The 16,821-nt window shown below is 41.9% G+C and overlaps 1 protein-coding gene across 3 annotated transcripts in view; it reads left to right on the forward strand.

The window, feature by feature from the left end:
- UNC80 (unc-80 homolog, NALCN channel complex subunit) overlaps positions 1 to 16,821 on the forward strand; it is a 119,030-nt gene that overhangs the window by 16,357 nt on the left and 85,852 nt on the right. For 2 of the 3 annotated variants that reach the window (XM_042874555.1, XM_042874554.1), the window contains exons 8-15: positions 2,254 to 2,515; positions 7,430 to 7,564; positions 8,309 to 8,531; positions 9,344 to 9,484; positions 12,469 to 12,737; positions 13,364 to 13,714; positions 14,472 to 14,618; positions 16,555 to 16,702. In XM_042874555.1, coding sequence (XP_042730489.1) covers positions 2,254 to 2,515; positions 7,430 to 7,564; positions 8,309 to 8,531; positions 9,344 to 9,484; positions 12,469 to 12,737; positions 13,364 to 13,714; positions 14,472 to 14,618; positions 16,555 to 16,702 — 1,676 coding nt within the window. The remainder of the gene's footprint in view (positions 1 to 2,253; positions 2,516 to 7,429; positions 7,565 to 8,308; positions 8,532 to 9,343; positions 9,485 to 12,468; positions 12,738 to 13,363; positions 13,715 to 14,471; positions 14,619 to 16,554; positions 16,703 to 16,821) is intronic. The other variant, XM_042874556.1, reaches the window with a different exon arrangement.

The following is a 16,821-nucleotide window of genomic DNA, read 5'->3' on the forward strand; positions in this document are numbered from 1 at the left end:
GACAGTTCAGACACATGCTGAGCCGGGTTCTGCAAAGTGACCAAAAATAACATATCCTTTACGTTTGCTGCCTTTATTTTCTTTGCCGCTATATTTTTTAGTATCCCAGCTATGCTTTTGCATGGGTGCATCTGTTTGACACGATCTTGACTGGCAAAAGCAGCCTTGAAATCAAGTATGTTGGAAAAACTTCATACTGTGTTACCATTTATTGTGTCATTCCTCTTCCTATTTCAGTTTTGTTGCATTGTTTGTGTCTGTGTTTTGTTTTTTTCTTTTTTTCTTTTTAATAACAACTAATTTTAAATTATCAAACTAGGAACATTTTATCCTGAATGCTAGGGACACTAGGGACAAATTTGGAGTCCGTAGATTGCATTTAGTGACATGTGCTGACACAGATGGGCTGGTCTGCAGTCACCAATTACCTTCAGCATTTGCTTGTGAAGCTGCAGCAAACAAGTCCTGCAGGTTTGAGTTCTAGATGCAGGTTTCTCCAAGCCCAGCCTAGCCACCTGCCCATTGCCAAATGTGTAGTTTGGGGGAGGGTTCTTGTGACCCCAAGCAGGATCAGCATTAACTGCACACTTCTTTCTCCTTTGCCAGTCCTATACCTACCTTAGATGCAAAGGGTGGATTTGTGACACTGGGCAGTGACACAGCAAAGCACTTAAAGCATGTGCTCCACTCTTGAGCTCTTAAAGGAGTTCAACTAGTCAGTGTTGTTGCTTCTTCTCTAATGCTTTGTTGGACAGTGGCCTTGGTCTCCTCTGCTGAATGTGGTGGTACCCAGATGGAGGTAGGAGTACCCTGCCAATGCTGTTCACATGTTGTTTAGCAGAGCTGATAAAGTAAATGGCTTTATAAATAAATATTTGATGTTCTTGTAGCTCCCAGATGATTCAGGACACTAATCATGGAAGTGTTTCTGATTTTTATAGAATCCAAAATCCACAAAAGTTCATCATTCAGTTCACAGAGGTGTGTTTGTAAGACACTGAGTGGAAATGTTTAGATTGTGTACTTTCATGGCCAAAAAATATAGATCATAAATAATAAATATAATAAAATACAGCAGAGTTCCTGCCCTATCCCCAGCATTTCATAGCTTTTCCCATATGATTCTCATTCTTCTGAGTTCCTTTCACTGCTTCTCTTCTGACAGATTGTCCCTTAGCAGCTGCTGACTGTGCAGAAGGTGGGTTGGGACAGTTGTACTCTGCTGGGAGAGAAATGGGGAAAAAAGGTTGGGGTACTTTATTGCAGTAGGATTGGTTCTGACAATGGTATGATCCCTTTGAAATCTGGAATCTCTGCAGTCTTAATTTCTGAGGCTTACCACAGACATATTGGGTTTGTGTGTACTGGGCTGAAGTCCACAGACAGCAGTAGGAAGTGACACCACCTGAAAGGTAGGAAAACCCAAGTGAAAGTAAAATGTTTTCCCTTTCTGTAGCGCATCTTGGCAAGGAGTGTCCAGAACAGTAGCTTTTACTTGTATGAGAATCAGTTTAACAGGCCAAATCGTTAATTAGCTTAGCTGTCCTGTCTGCTTGGTCTCTGCTAAGATCTGTTGTGTATGAATGTAAACAGTTTCTAAATACTCATTAGCAGTATCAGAACAGCAGATGTTTCTGAGTTGTCTGTGTCCAGCTGACCGAATCATTCAGTTCACACAGATGCCAAAGGCTTGTCTTCAGAACTCAGTTTAAGAAAGCAACCTCATCCAAGAAAACACCTTTTAAAAAAAAAAACAAAAAAAAAGACAAAAAGAAAACCATCACAAAACAACATTGCACGTGAGCCCTCTAGGGAGCTGTAAGTTAAATATCCATTTACGTGTCATCAGTAATGCTTTCCTCAGTCAAGGCCTTAGTCCCAAAGGGTCAGTGTCAAATATCCCTGCGAGCTCAGGCAGGCACAGCTGTGTGCGCATCCTGATGTATTCTACAGATGGCAGGAGAATGCAAATGGCTTATAGCTCTCTGCAACCGGCTATGTTTTAGGGCTCTTAGGAGAGCTCTTGTATCTTTTGCACACTTCGCACACCTTGCACACCAGCATGTGTGCTAGGACAGAGCTGGTTTCTTCTTCTAAAAGAAAATTTTGTGGCATTGGGTGACCCCTTAAGAACAGTTGAACATACAGAACGGCTGCTGATCCTTGTGTTTTCTTTATTCAGAGAACACAGTATCTAAGAAGGGTCTTAGGAGCCTGACGACTAACATGTCTTCTCTTATTTTTTTGGAACAGAGTGTCTTTGGTGATCCCACCGTGCCAGAAATCTCGCTATGCCACTTACTTTGATGTGGCAGTGCTGCGCTGCTTGCTGCAGCCTCACTGGTCTGAGGAGGGCACGCAGTGGTCGCTGATGTACTACCTGCAGAGACTGAGGCATATGCTACAGGAAAAGCCCGAGAAACCTCCTGAGCCCGAGGTCACCCCTCTGCCGAGACTTCGCAGTAGCTCCATGGTGGCTGCTGCGCCCTCTCTGGTGAATACCCACAAAACTCAGGTAAGCGGTTGCGTTATACGAAACCTGTGTGGTGTTCTGGGAAGTGGTGGGCAGATGGCTTGTGAGAAGCACAGCTCTGGTATTGGTTAAACTGTCCAGAGGTCAGATATGTGTATTGATTCAGGAGAACTGGAGAATGATGAGGGGTTTGGAGGTGGAATCTGATTCAGAGTCTGAGCTGGTGATTGCTGAAAGCTTGAAAGCTGGTTTGTGATAATTAAGCTAGGGAGAATGCTGATAACATTAGTTTTTAATGCGGGAATATACTGACAAGTTTGTCAGAAGAAATCAGACTGCCTTTCCTGAGCTCTCTTTGATGTTACCCTTCAAAAGACAAGGATTTGTGCTTGGTACAGTATTGCACACTTCAGACAGACACTTGTGTTAAATATCAGAATAGACTTTTGAAAGCTGAGACAGTGAACCCTCCATGTTGTTACTTCTTCTCATTACGTTATTCTTCTTGTGTAACTTCTGCCTTTATATTTGCCAGCAAAGCCTCAAGGACAAACTGTCCTAGTAGGTGTCAGGATGTATTCCCTGTTTTGCTAGAGAAGGAGCTCCAGGTTCCAGACCTTGATGCAGTGAAGATCTTTGTCTTAGAGTTTAGTTGTTTTGTGTTTGTTTAGTTGGTTGGCTTTTTGTTTTTTTTTTTTTTTGGACTGGTCATGGTTGATGTGGGGATGAAAAGGGCACGTGGCTGCAGTTTCAGTTAATCTTCTTGTTGATTTGTGGTACTTATAGATGGTGCATTCTTTTTCTGTCGTGTAGGCTTTTAACAGCAAATTTTGACTTGCTGAATTAGTGGAACTTTCTTACAAGATTTAATACAGGATTCTATTTTTGCAATCCCATTCTATGGCACATCTCAACTAAAAGGCTGTATCTTCTGGTAATGTTCCTGTCAAATGTCTTTTTTGACTCAAAACTCTCAGAATTAATTCTTGTTGTTGTGGTGTTTTTTTTTTTAACCCATGCTTGCTGTACTCTGGCAGTTTCTGACCTGTTATTTCATAATGATAAAGGGTGAAACATCCTGTACAGCCAGAAGACAAGCATAAACAATATAAATGTTAGTATTTTTATTTAGTCTCAGGGTGTTGCAGCCATTCTTATGGCTTTTATGAAGTCATATGTTTGCTTTTTCAGGTTTTCAGCAGTATTCTTTAAACTGCATTATATGCATTATATATTTCTATAAAATGTTGCCTATTTCATCCCTGTGTAAGCTTGATTGCAAAGGCCAGGTGATTAGAATTATTATTCAATCTTCATCTACCTTTGCACAGGGTTTATATCATAGAATTGTTCTGCATGTACAGAAAATCCTCCTATAATATTATCTCCTGGAGGGAATGCCAGCTAAATAGAACAGAACACTGGAAGATATTACTCTGTTCATCTGGTTCGCTCTTCTTGTGTGTGGACTGTCTTTTTGCCTTTGCCCATAACAGCCCGGTTATTTGGCACATGAATATGGTAGCTACGAGTGCAGTAGCACTGCAGTCAGTTCTTAACATAGCAGCAGAGTGCATGAGATTATCCTCCACAGGCACTTGCACTTGCATTAGTATTCTGCTGGTTCTTCTTTAAACACTTTCCTCCTTTCACACACTTGGCTATTTCTTGCTCTTTCAAGATGTTTCTCTTGCAAAAGATTCCTTTACTCAATTGCTCTTCACTGACATTTTTCTGTTAAATCCATTTGGCAATTCCACCGGGTACCTTCTAGCTGCAAATGTGAGGACTCTGTCCAGGGCATTCTTCCCTCCAGGGCTAGATTTGATTGCTTTTGGTAACCTCTGTATCAGTCCTGCATATTTTTACTGTACTTCATCAAACTGGAATCCTGTTTAAAAGGGTTTTCAATTTGTTGAGCAGAACAGCTGTGATGGAGGAGTTCAAACAGTCCTCCATGCACCAAAAGTTTCAGCTCATTACATTCTTTTTTTACAGCTCTGAGGGCTGAAGACTGCAACACAGAGGTACCCAGGCCCCACGGTTTATCCCAGCTGACTGTAAGCACTTAGCTGGGGATCCTAAAGTGTCTCATCACCCAGGTCATCTGCTAGTCAGAAGAGAGAGAGCTGCCTCCAAAGGACAGAGACTTGTCATTTCTTTTTATCAACAGACAGGATTGTACATTGAGACATTACCAGCTCATCAGTCAAGAACAGGGGATAAGCTTAAAACTTGTCTTTTTTTTTTTTTTAGTCTAGATGTAAATTCCTAGCTAGGTATCATCAGGTTGGTGAATATGCTCTCAGAAATACTGGCACTCTTGTATTTCAGTGGGTTAGATTCACAGTGGTTGGCTGATTAAACTGTTTGGAGATAAAAAGTTAGCTACATGTAAATCAGCTCAGGGGCCAGCAGATTGTTCTGATAAATCCATGTCCTTTTTGTTGTTCAGCAGTTTATCAGGGTAACTTTGTGCATCTCCCCAGGTCTCAGCAAAACTCTCAAGCTTCTTGTTGGATTCTGTGTGCCTGAAATCACATTATAAATATTATCTTGGGCTGAAGAAGTTGGTATCGTAAGTTGAGAAAACACAAGAAACATCCTTCGTGTATTGCCTAATAAAATGAAGAGTAAAGTGGAAAAAGATTCAGTGCAGCATGCCAGCACTCCTTATTTCATAGCAAAGGGGTACTGGCTAACCGGCTGCAGTGAATAAAATTAATACTAGCTTCCTCTAGAAACTGACTTGAATCCAAAAGTATTTTAGACCTAGCAACACGTGATAAGGGAAGCCTATTTTGTACCTATATGCAGTGAATTTAGTGTAAGGACGGGTCTAGGAAATGAGACCTTCAGAGGCTCACAAACCTCTAGTCTTGTGCTAACATTGCAGGGGCAAAGAGCCAAAGCTTAAATTAAACATTAGGCCAATGCAGCTGTAGTGACTCACAGCAATACTAATATAAAAGCAAGAGTCTAAAGTGCAATACCTGGAGAGGTGGAAGAAGTACTAGTGAGCTGCTGGCTCCACAGCCATGCAGAACAAAGGCATTAGGAATCAGAAGATCTGGAGTAGGAGCTCCAAACCTGCTTAGCTTTTCTGTCCATCTTATGCATATCATAAAACCAACATAATCTACTGCACAGGTCAGTCTTCAAAGGGAGTACTATTTTGATGCTTTAGAAAGTCACGTACCGCACCGTAGATTAAACATAATTCTACACTTTGCTTTTCTAGTGTTTCTCACTTGACACCCATCCTAACCACAGCTAGCACTGTGTCTTTTTGCATTTGTCTGGCTTGTATCACGGTAGGTCATTATCCTTACTCTGTAATTTTGATGAACATAGGCCACCTAATAGAACACTGATTTAGTAATTAATCTACAAAAGGTTGTGAGACTGAATTAAATTGGCTCAATGTGTGTTTTCCAGACAGATGAAGCTAGAGAGCCGTAAAAGCTAAGAACCAAGCCATATGAAGTAATTGCTGGCTTCACTGTTGAGAGGCTTCTGGGGTTGAATTTGCTGTCTGATGGTTTTTGCATATGAATCCCCAATCTCTAGTATATTTCAAAATGGTTTAAAAGCATACCTTGACTGAACGTGACTGTAAACAATTGTGAAGCAGAATTCTTACTGTTGTGTGTCCCCTCCATTCTCATATTGATAAAGTAAACAGGAAGGGTTTAAGGGTAGTCTTTGATTAGCATGAGAAGTCTGATCTCCAGTATCCCAGTACTGCAAACTCTATGGCTGGTCGTTAAGCTTTCAGCTGCAGAGTGTCTCTGGCTTTTGCAGGAACTTCGTACGCATAAAACTGCTCACTTATCTGCAGAGCTGGGATCTGACTAGCCAGGAGTTATATCTTCTATACTGTTGGAGTCTCCTTATCTACTGATGGCCTATAGCTGTCAGGATTGGAAGGGAAAAGGTATTTTAACACAACCTAGTTCAGCACAACCTTCTTAATGAGGAAGCAAGGCAGAAGACCATATCCATTGGAAACAGTGTGATATTTAGGCAGAAGAAAATTATCCGGAGGGGATTTGGTCAGGTCAGCTGCACAAACATCTCATGAAAAGTGGCAGCATATCTTTAATGAGAACAGATGGTCAGGAGCTGAGCGTATGCCACCTTTTGTACCAAAGCCTTTCCTTGCGGTAGGCAGCTGGAATGTTCTGCTCGGTGCAGAAGGGGAGCAGAGCGCCCTCTACTGAACTATTGGTAAATTAGTCTCAAAGTTTTCTTTGTCTTGGGACATTTGGTGCAAGAAGTTATAGGGGCTTTCACAAATACGAGAAGCATGATGTGGAAGGATCTTGGAGGCCTTGTTATTACAAGTGCAGGATTCTTACTGGTGTTGACATCTTAGGTTTCTTTAGTTGATAGATAAAATTAAAGATGAGTGTTGCTCCAATCCCATCTTCTTTCCCTCTGCCAAAACAGCCCACCGTGGCATCAAAAAAAAGGCTTGCAACTTTCATAAAGAGACTGACTTGTACTTATGAAATTGTGTAATTAAAATATTTTTACAAATAAAATCTCTTGATATGACCAAGCTGCTTATTGCAGCTTAATTCCAAAATACTTTATTATCTGGCACTCAGGGTCATGCCTTGAATCAGAATCAAGTTTAGTTGACCGTGGGTCTTCTGTGCCACTACACCATGCTGACAGCAATGCCTGAATGTGTCTTTGGCAGCACAATGTCTCACTCATCTCTTCTTCCCCCCGATGACAAATATGTTACTCAAGATCAATAATTGTAGGAGTCTCTACACAGTTTTGTTTGTTTTTCTTCAAATGTGTGAATAATGCTTTCTGTGATGAAGAGACGGTCTTTTTCCTCTACAGTGCTCCTCCAATGAAAGCTCTTGGAAGCACTTACTTTATTCAGCTGCTTATCCTCTATTTCTGCTTGTGCTTTTTGTCTTCTTCTGGGATCTGCAGGATCTTACAATGAAATGTAACGAGGAAGAAAAATCGCTAAGCACAGAAGCGTTTTCCAAGGTTTCACTGACCAATTTGCGTAGGCCAGCAGTTCCAGATCTCTCCACAGATCTGGGGATGAACATCTTCAAAAAGGTGAGTGGAAGAAAATTTTCCTTAATTTACCTATGATTCAGCATCTGCATGACCTGGTGAGTAGCAGCTGAAGGTTTGCTTCGACTGTGCACTCATGCTGTATCGAAGGCTGTCATCTTTTTTATCGGGACTAATGTTATATGTTACTGTTTAGGTATGGTGCAAAATTCGAATCACATCACAATATCTCAGGCTGGATGTGGCTCTTGGCAGCCTGGTCTTGTGGTTGGTGACACTGCACATAGCAGGGAGGTTGAAACTAGGTGACCACTGTGGGTCTTTTCAACCCAGGCCATTCTGTGATTCTATCAAATCGTTATTCTGATATCTGTTCTGCTAAAACTGTATGTGGGGAGGATAACCACGTAAGTACTGGTGCTCACTGTAATTCCAGCTAATTCAGTAAAGTTTTTCTGACTTTTTTAATGTAATGATGCTCTGAGTTTGCACCCATCCAAGATGCTTAGCAGAGTTTTGTGGATTCTGCAAATTTACTTCTCATATCTGAGCATGTTGGACAGTTATTCAAAGGCATCCATCCCAGCCTGGGGTAAAACTGAGTTCCTTAAAATGTTCGTATGGTCCTCGAGTGCAGATAATTTCTTTCAGGATGACCAAGACAAGACGCTCAGCGCATGAGGTTGCAGTTGGTCCACATACCTGATTTAATTTTTCCCCTCTACTAGTAGTTAAATGCCTCAATGCCTTTACCTGCTCTCATCTTTGCTCTTCTTCCTCCTGCAGTTTAAAAGCCGCAAAGAGGACAGAGAGCGTGAACGCAAAGGGTCGATTCCTTTCCACCATACTGGGAAGAAGCGTCAGCGGAGAATGGGGATGCCCTTTCTTCTCCATGAGGACCATTTGGATGTTTCACCCACTCGGAGCACTTTTTCATTTGGCAGTTTTTCTGGCATTGGAGAGGACAGACGTGGCATTGAGAGAGGAGGATGGCAAACCGCCATATTGGGTGAGGCATTGTTATCTCTGCCCCACGTTCTGTAGCATTCCTATCCTGAACATTTAGAGAACAGCAGAGGTTTTTTTTTCTTTGTCTGTCCTATTGCATTCTTACGTCCTTTGTTCTGTTTTCAGTATTAAACATCTGTTTGCACAAGTGGCAGCCGTGCTGGCAGCATACCTTGGATGACTTACACTTCACTTTTTCCCTGAAAACAGTCATATGCTGTCATAATAGCTACTGTAACAACCCATAGTCGTGGCTGTGCCACTCGAATACATGTGAGGCTGCGTTATCAACTTCAGCTTAAATTAGATTCAAGGAATGTTTACGTCCTTTTCTTCTGCGGAGAAATATCTGGAGAAGCAGCAGTGTGGTCATTAGAAGTATAGCAAAGAATATTAACGGTTTTCCTCAAGTCAGTGTTGGATGTTAAATAGAGAATTGCTTCAGATAGTTAAGCTTACCCTGTCTTGGTATTACAAAGATGTGGTGTTCGAATATTGGTTCCTTCAAGCTTCCAAGTTCACTGAACAAACTCCAGCCATGGTTTCTTTTTCACAAACTTTCACTGTCATATTATTTTCATCTTCATATCCTTTCCTGAGAATGGTAGTCAACATTATTTAGCCAATCTTTACATCAGTGAACTCCCACAAGGTATCCCATTTTAATTTGTTTTGCTGCACTTTACAGCGTCATGGAAGGTCATGGCTTCTGTCTTCAACCTTTCCATTTCTGTCTTCAGCTACTGTCTCTTAGAACCTCCAGGAACCTCTCAGATGAGTAAACCTAGTATCGAATTCTTGTCTTCACCCTAGGAAAGTTCACCAGACGGGGGAGCTCTGACACAGCAACGGAGATGGAAAGCCTGAGCGCTCGGCACTCGCACTCTCACCACACTCTTGTCTCTGATCTGCCAGACCACTCAAACAGCCATGGAGAGAACACAGTCAAAGAAGGTAAATTTAGCACATGAAGAAAGAAAAATTTCACTGAAATATAAACTCCAGTAAGCTGAGGAAGTGTTACTGTTTCCATGTATATCTATATGACTAATTGTTTTGTTCTGGTTTTTGCTCTCTGTATAAATATTTTCCAAGTCTTTTGTGATTATCTTGTGCACTTTACAATATATATATACATATATATGTGTGTGTCTATATATATGTGTGTGTGTGTATGTGTGTGTGTATATATATATATATATATATATATATACACATGCACGTATATATACATATATATATATATATATATATATATATATATATATATAGGGAGCCGTTAGCATGGAGAAGATAGAGGTTGTGTTCTGGTGTGGTGGTGTTTGGTTTTTTGGTTTTGTCTTAAGAGTACACTGTGCACAAATTTGGGTAGAAACTGAGTATTGCTTCGCTGGTTTCACGGGAACTTTGTGATATTTAGTGCCTCATCTCAGTCCTCAGTTGTGCTGAAAAATGTACTTTTTTCTTAGTTTCTCCTAATTCAAAACAGAAACCAAGCTTTGAAATTTGCTCAGTCACCCTGGGCCCATCTGTCTTGGAGCCCTCTGCAGGAATAGCAATGCCAAGTATGGCCACTATAAGAGAACCCCTGGTGAGATGAAGTCTGCTCCGTAAAGAAGAGTCTTTCTGTTGGCAGGACAACTCCACCTTTGTTAAACAACATTAGCTGTGCAGAGGAAAGTTCTTTTCTGTCAGCAGAGCTATCTGCGCCAGAAGGCTTTGCTGGCACTACTCCTGCTGCCTGAGCGCAGCGAATCTTTCTCCGTCCTTTGTAGTGCCACTAGCAAAACCTGGCCATGCAGATCAGGCCTCAGCTGTGGCAAACCTTACACCTTCACGAAGGAAGAGGATATCACACACCCCATGGAGCAGGGCACAGTCTGTCTGCATAAGCTGTCAGGCAGCATACCAAGAAGGATACTCACATTTTTATGTTCTGTAGCCCTGGGAGCTCTCAAAGATCCATGCTGTTTTAGTACAGCAATTCTGAAAAGTCTGAAAGAGGATGGATTTGCATCAGCTCTAATTTAGTATGGACACATCTCTTTTATCCCTGCTCTGTGAGTCTGGGCAGAGTTCTGCTCCTGGATCAGTTCTGTGCAGTCTGTGTTCATGATTTGTATTTGTTCTGCGGGAGAGCAATCCCACACACCACACCAGCTTTCTAGCCAAATATTTTCTAAAAAGTTGCCATATATAATGCTGTTATACTGTCTGTATCTAGGGTACAATTGTGCTGCAACCGTTTAATAGGACAAATTGCTCTATTTTCAGTGGAAGTTTCCAACTTTGAACGAGAGATTGTGTAGTTGAATAATAAGTACACGTATTAACTGTTATTTCTTTTGTGGCCAACTATATCCAAGCATTCTGGTCATTCCTAATTTCCCATCTGTTGTCTAATTTCCCTGGCCAGGAGAAATTTGCTAATAAATAATTCTTCTGGCTGACACACTAAAAATCAGAGGTGAAGAATTAGTTATGTCCTGTGTAGATGCTGAAGAGGAGTCATGGGCACACTTGCTGCAGGCATCCATGGGTATAAATGAAGAGTCCTTAGTTCTCCTTGTCTGCTTCTGAGTCCCATCCAGCAGTCAGCTCTGTCAGTGATAATGAGATAAAGGTTCAGCACAGAAAAAAGATATTTTGTGTAGATTTTGGATATGTTTTTTTTTGTTAACCGAAGCAAAACCTCAGTGAAACAGAAAATAATTACCCTTGGGTAGTCATCAAACTTGGTAACTCAGGAATGAAGTTTCCTAATTTCATACAATCCTTGTTGCCTTCAACATGCAGATGTCTGTGATTGCTACTGAAAAATCACACTTGGTGTCAAGTAATCCTGTTACATTAGGTACAGCAGTTACTTCCTGTACTGATCATTAACCACTTTGTAGCCTGGCTTGAAGCACTGCCATTGGCCTTAGAATGATTCTCTTAATAGAAGCTGCTCGTTTGGTGCTGGCAGGGCTGCACAGACATGTAGTCACCGCTCTGACAAGTTGTTATTTTCAAAATGTACCCAGTCCATCGCTGAGTCAATTCTTGAAGATTACTAGATTTGTTATTTTATTAATTAGAACGCTTTAAGTAACCTTAAGCAGAAGTTTGTTGTTATTCCTTTGTGCTGTTACCATAATCTCCTGAAGAAGATGGTCCAATCAACCATGTGGGACACTGTTGAGTGTATGGGCCTGTTTACAAAGCAGTAAGCATAGGAAATTACTCATAGTGTGTGCTAGAGTTCAGCATGAGTATTTAATGAAAATTGCCAAAATGCCATCAATACCGAGTTAGCCAGTTTAAAATTAGACTTAGCTATGTCACGATGTCCTTTTTCTGGGTACTGTGAACTTAAATGCCACATTACCTTTCTCATCAGTCAGTTTTACGTGCTGGTGATGTTCTATTTCAGGTAGTGCTAGGTTTTTTTTTTTTTTGCTTTTTCAACAGCTGTGATGAAATCTTTCAAGCCAGTCTGACTAAGAAAGCTATTTTAAATTGCTGTTGCTAACCTGCCTTCACTCCATTCAGGTGCTGAGTGCTTATTCTTTCCCTTGCTGTGGTGTTCCTGCTTCTGAGACCAGGCACTGGATCAGTACCGGGAGCAAAGCTAACCAAAATTTAATCCTCATTTTGGATTAAGTTTAATTGGTCTGGACTCCCCGGTTAATGATCGGTAGATTCAGATCAACTTATACTGCCATGGAACGATACTGCTAGAGCAACCTTGGGTTCTAATTGGTGGTAGCATAAAGAAGGAATTAACTTATGCTTTCACCCTTGCACCCGTTATAGGAATTGGGGACCTGTCTTGTCTTTCAGCACTGTGAGTTGCATTAATAGCTGCACCTTTCTTGTAAACAAGCACAGCCTCGGTTTGCCATTTTCTAACTCTGGAGATGGGAATTCACAGGTAGCCATTTTCCTCCCTGCAGTTCGGTCCCAGATCTCTACCATCACTGTGGCTACCTTCAACACTACTCTGGCTTCGTTCAACGTGGGCTATGCCGATTTCTTCAGTGAGCACATGAGGAAGCTTTGCAATCAGGTGCCCATCCCTGAGATGCCCCATGAACCTCTTGCGTGTGCCAACCTCCCACGGAGCCTGACAGACTCATGCATCAATTACAGTTGCTTGGAGGATACGGATCACATTGATGGAACCAACAACTTTGTCCACAAGAACGGCATGCTGGATCTCTCGGTAATTGGCAAGGAATGAGGAAAGCCAGGTCCCTCTTCTGTCAATATAGTGGTACCATTGAGATCAGGGTTGTGATGGGCTTTTCCTCCACCTCTTTATATGACTTCTCTCAGCAGTACATAAAGGTCAGTCAGATACATTTGTGCATATCGTAAGTCTCCTTTGAGGTACTGCAACTCCTATTACTCCTTGCAAGGAGTGCATGTGCATGTGTAATGCACACATCAAATCTGAAGTGATATTGTTTAATTGCTGTGTTCCCGGAGCATGCACTCAATTCCCTGTAATACAGCATAAAACTGAACAGCACCTTGACGGCACCTTAAAACTCACCCTTACTTTGTTCCTCTTACTGACTTGACAGCACCTGGTGCACTGAGGCAATGTTCTCAGGCTCACAGATGTCATCTCATGGTTTCCTTTTCTGCCTGACTGTGCCCAACTTATGGTTTCTTCTTTTACACCTCGTTTGTAGGCTTTTGGGATTGAGGGTTGTGTTATTCGTTCTAAGTTTGTACTGTGCCTGCTATAACGAGTCTTTGGTCTGTGACTAGAGTATCCAGGCATTGGATAGTACTGGGAGAGAAAATTATTCTAATTTTAAATATGGTGTTTGATTCTACCAGGTAGTCCTGAAGGCTGTTTACTTGGTCTTGAACCATGACATCAGCTCCAGGATTTGTGATGTGGCACTGAACATTGTGGAGTGCTTGCTTCAGCTTGGAGTGGTGCCGAGTGTGGAGAAAGTCCGGAGGAAGAGTGAGAACAAAGAAAATGAAGCCCCTGAGAAGAGACCAAATGAAGGATCCTTCCAACTCAAAGCTTCCGGAGGTTCAACTTGTGGATTTGGGCCTCCTCCAGTCAGTGGAGCTGGAGATGGAGGAGAAGAAGGAGGTGGTGGAAGTGGTGGAGGAGGAAGCGATGGAGGTGGTGGAGGAGGAGGGCCGTATGAGAAGAATGACAAAACCCAAGAAAAGGTTTGTTTTGCTTCCCACTGTGCCACTCCGTAATGAACTGTAGTATCTGTTTAGACAAAGCATGAATATGTATGTAATTCCCCTTCTGTTTGCCTTCCTTTTTCTTTGCACAAATTAATTTGTTTTGTTCTGGTGCTCGCTGAAGTTGTGCTGAAGAAACATGATTGGTAATTCAAGCACTGCAACTTCTCCAAAAGCAGTTTGTGAGTCTTACTGGGACGTGTTTAATATCCTATCAAAATGCAAAGCGATCATTATTTCTTTGAAGGTTTATCACATGCAGCTTATAAGGAAAACCAAAATTCAGTGTTTGAGCACAGCTTGTTTTCTTTGATAACCAGAAATCATAAATTTTTCAATATTGCTGTGAGAATTGACTGAGAAAGGCTGTTGCTTACCTCCGAAGTCACAACTCATGGTACTATAATAATAATACTACAAAGATATATAAAGTATATGGTTGCTTTTCTGTCCAAGCGAGCCAGCTCTCTGTTTTCTGTTTTTTGAAGTAAATGCTGAATGATACTCCAGAATCCTGTTAGTGGGCTTTGCATTTACAACATTTGAAGGGGAGTTTGAAGAGAGGAGGCTGGTGCTCTGACTTGAGAAGTTATTGCAATACACCTTTTAAGAGTTATAACTTTGTAACAGAGTGTCTGAGGGGAGAAATGGGCTACAGTTAGTTGAAAAGTAAAACGCTAACAAAAAGCCAGTGGTTTTGCTATGGTTTCACACTGGCTTTCTCTCTGTGACTCAGGATGAAGGTCCGTCTATCAGCACCCATAGGCTGGCACTCACAATGCTTATCAAAATTGTGAAGTCCTTGGGCTGTGCCTATGGTTGTGGGGAAGGACACCGAGGGCTCTCTGGAGATCGCCTGAGACACCAGGTATTCCGGGAGAATGTAAGAAAACTAAAGCTCATTAAAATGTTCCCCTTGTACTTTTGACATCGGCTGCTGAGATTTCTGTCTGCCCCCTCTGTAGCTTTTTTTGTATTGAGTACAAATGTGTTTCTCTTTGTCTGAGCACACAGGCTGTGTTGCAGCCCAGCTGTAGCAGATTTTCAACTTTCGTGTTACCTTCCATACCCTGGGACTTGCTATAAGAATACCTCTGAGGCCCAGGGTATGTTTCAGCACCCAATGCAAAGGTTGTGTGATAAGTTACAAATACACTGGAGCAAAGCCCCGTGTGTGCTGCTGTAAGTCACTTTTTTACACTGATGAGACTCCAATAGAGCATGTTGTTTACAAGAGGTGAAGCTATTTTGGGTTGCATATCTAAATCCTGAAATCTAAGTAACTATGTCCACCTTTCCTAATGATAATCACGACTGGTCGCTGCTGGGCTGCTTCATCAGCTCCTGATAGTTGAAGTGCACCATGCTTGCAGGCATGTTCTTGTACCACAAGAAAGTAGAAGATTCATGCCCTTTTGAAGGACGAGGCAGCTGGTTACCACTGATTCCTTTTACTTCAGAGTATGCTCAAGCTGAAGCACTGGGAAGTGCCCAGGATGTAACCCAGACATTTGATTTCAACCAGAATTTGACTCTGGGATCAGTCCAGTGCCCTGTCAAATGAGAGCCTTCCAAAGGTTCTCTCCCTCAAAGCACGGAAGAGGAAGCACTGTCTTGCTCTTTGCCTTCTGTGCTTGCAGCAGATAGCATTTCTGATGACTGTAATGAGAATTTACTCAACCCCCATCCACAGTGGGCATGGGAGCCAGGTGTTTCTGCGTGGCTTTGGTTAGCTCAGCCATGCCAAGAGAGCTATAACTTGATGCTAGAATCTGAGCTAGAAGGTTTGAAGGTGGATTAACTGCCTCTGTATCAGTCACAATTATTCTGTTAGTTAGCTGGACCCCTGGGTGCTGAGGAGACGGCAGCATTAATGTTAGTTGCAGGCACAGTAGGACTATGGGTAAGAGAATCCCAGTGGTAACGGTAGGAAGGTTCTGTACAGAGCACTGGTTGAAAATATACTATATTCAGCAAAAATGACAGTTAGGCTTTGACACTGCATTGGAGCTGAGCCAGTAAAATATTTAATCCAGGGCATGACATTACACATAAATGAATAGGTCTCTTGGAGCCCAAGTTCCTATCAGGCTCATTAAACTAAGTCTTTGTGGGAAGAGGTATCTACATGTCCAAGTCTGCAGCTCTCTGTGCGTTTGTCTAGTCAGACTGCTTTGCATGCACCATTTGTGTTGGCTGCATGCACAATTCACGTCTGAGTTACTGGAAAGCTAAGCACCCTTTTGTAGGTAGCAGAAGATATGATGCTCCCTGTAAAAGCTGATGTTTCAGACTCGCTGATACCAGCCTGCTTGGAGTCCCAGTAGGATGGGTACTTTTCTGATAGGAAATTGAATGCTATTAACTTTTAAATGAGAAGCTCATGATACGTATTGATCACTGGTGCAGGTGGGCTGGCTTGGATTTGAGCCATCAGGTCAAAATCAGATGCTTGAATCTAAGAAATTTTTTCAAGGCAATAAACCTTGAAGGAGGTGGTATATTCCTATTTCGTTCGTGCTTAATGAGATTTTACCTTTGGGGGAAGAGATGGGAGTAAGGCCTTCAAATGTGACTGAGAATGACTTCAGCACCACCTCCAAACAGTGGCACCCATGAAGTGCTGAATTTGTTTGCTTCAGGGGTGAACCTGTGTTCTGTTATAGAATCTGAACACTCTGGCTCCTGCGGAAGATTACTTTAGATAGGAAGGCAGAGCATTGACTAAGAGCAAAAGAAGACCTCAAAATACCCAGCTGCTATCAGCAAAACTCAAACACGTAATTTGATGTGATTTGATCTGACGGATGTCGTTTCAGGCTCAGAACTGCCTCACAAAGCTGTACAAACTGGATAGAATGCAGTTCCGCCAGACCATGAGGGATTATGTGAACAGAGATTCTCTTAATAATGTGGTGGATTTCCTTCACGCTTTACTGGGATTCTGCATGGAGCCAGTCACAGACAGTAAGTATGGCTGGCATCAGTTCTTAATTGAACGTTCCTAAAGTTTACCATCAGAAAGAAACCACGCCTTTTTTTTGCCTTAAAGTAAATGATTTTTTTTAAAAAGTGAATTTTTATCC

The sequence above is a fragment of the Lagopus leucura genome, unplaced genomic scaffold (genome assembly GCF_019238085.1).
Source record: "Lagopus leucura isolate 7727_CA_CO unplaced genomic scaffold, USGS_WTPT01 Super-Scaffold_100012, whole genome shotgun sequence".
NCBI lineage: Eukaryota > Metazoa > Chordata > Aves > Galliformes > Phasianidae > Lagopus > Lagopus leucura.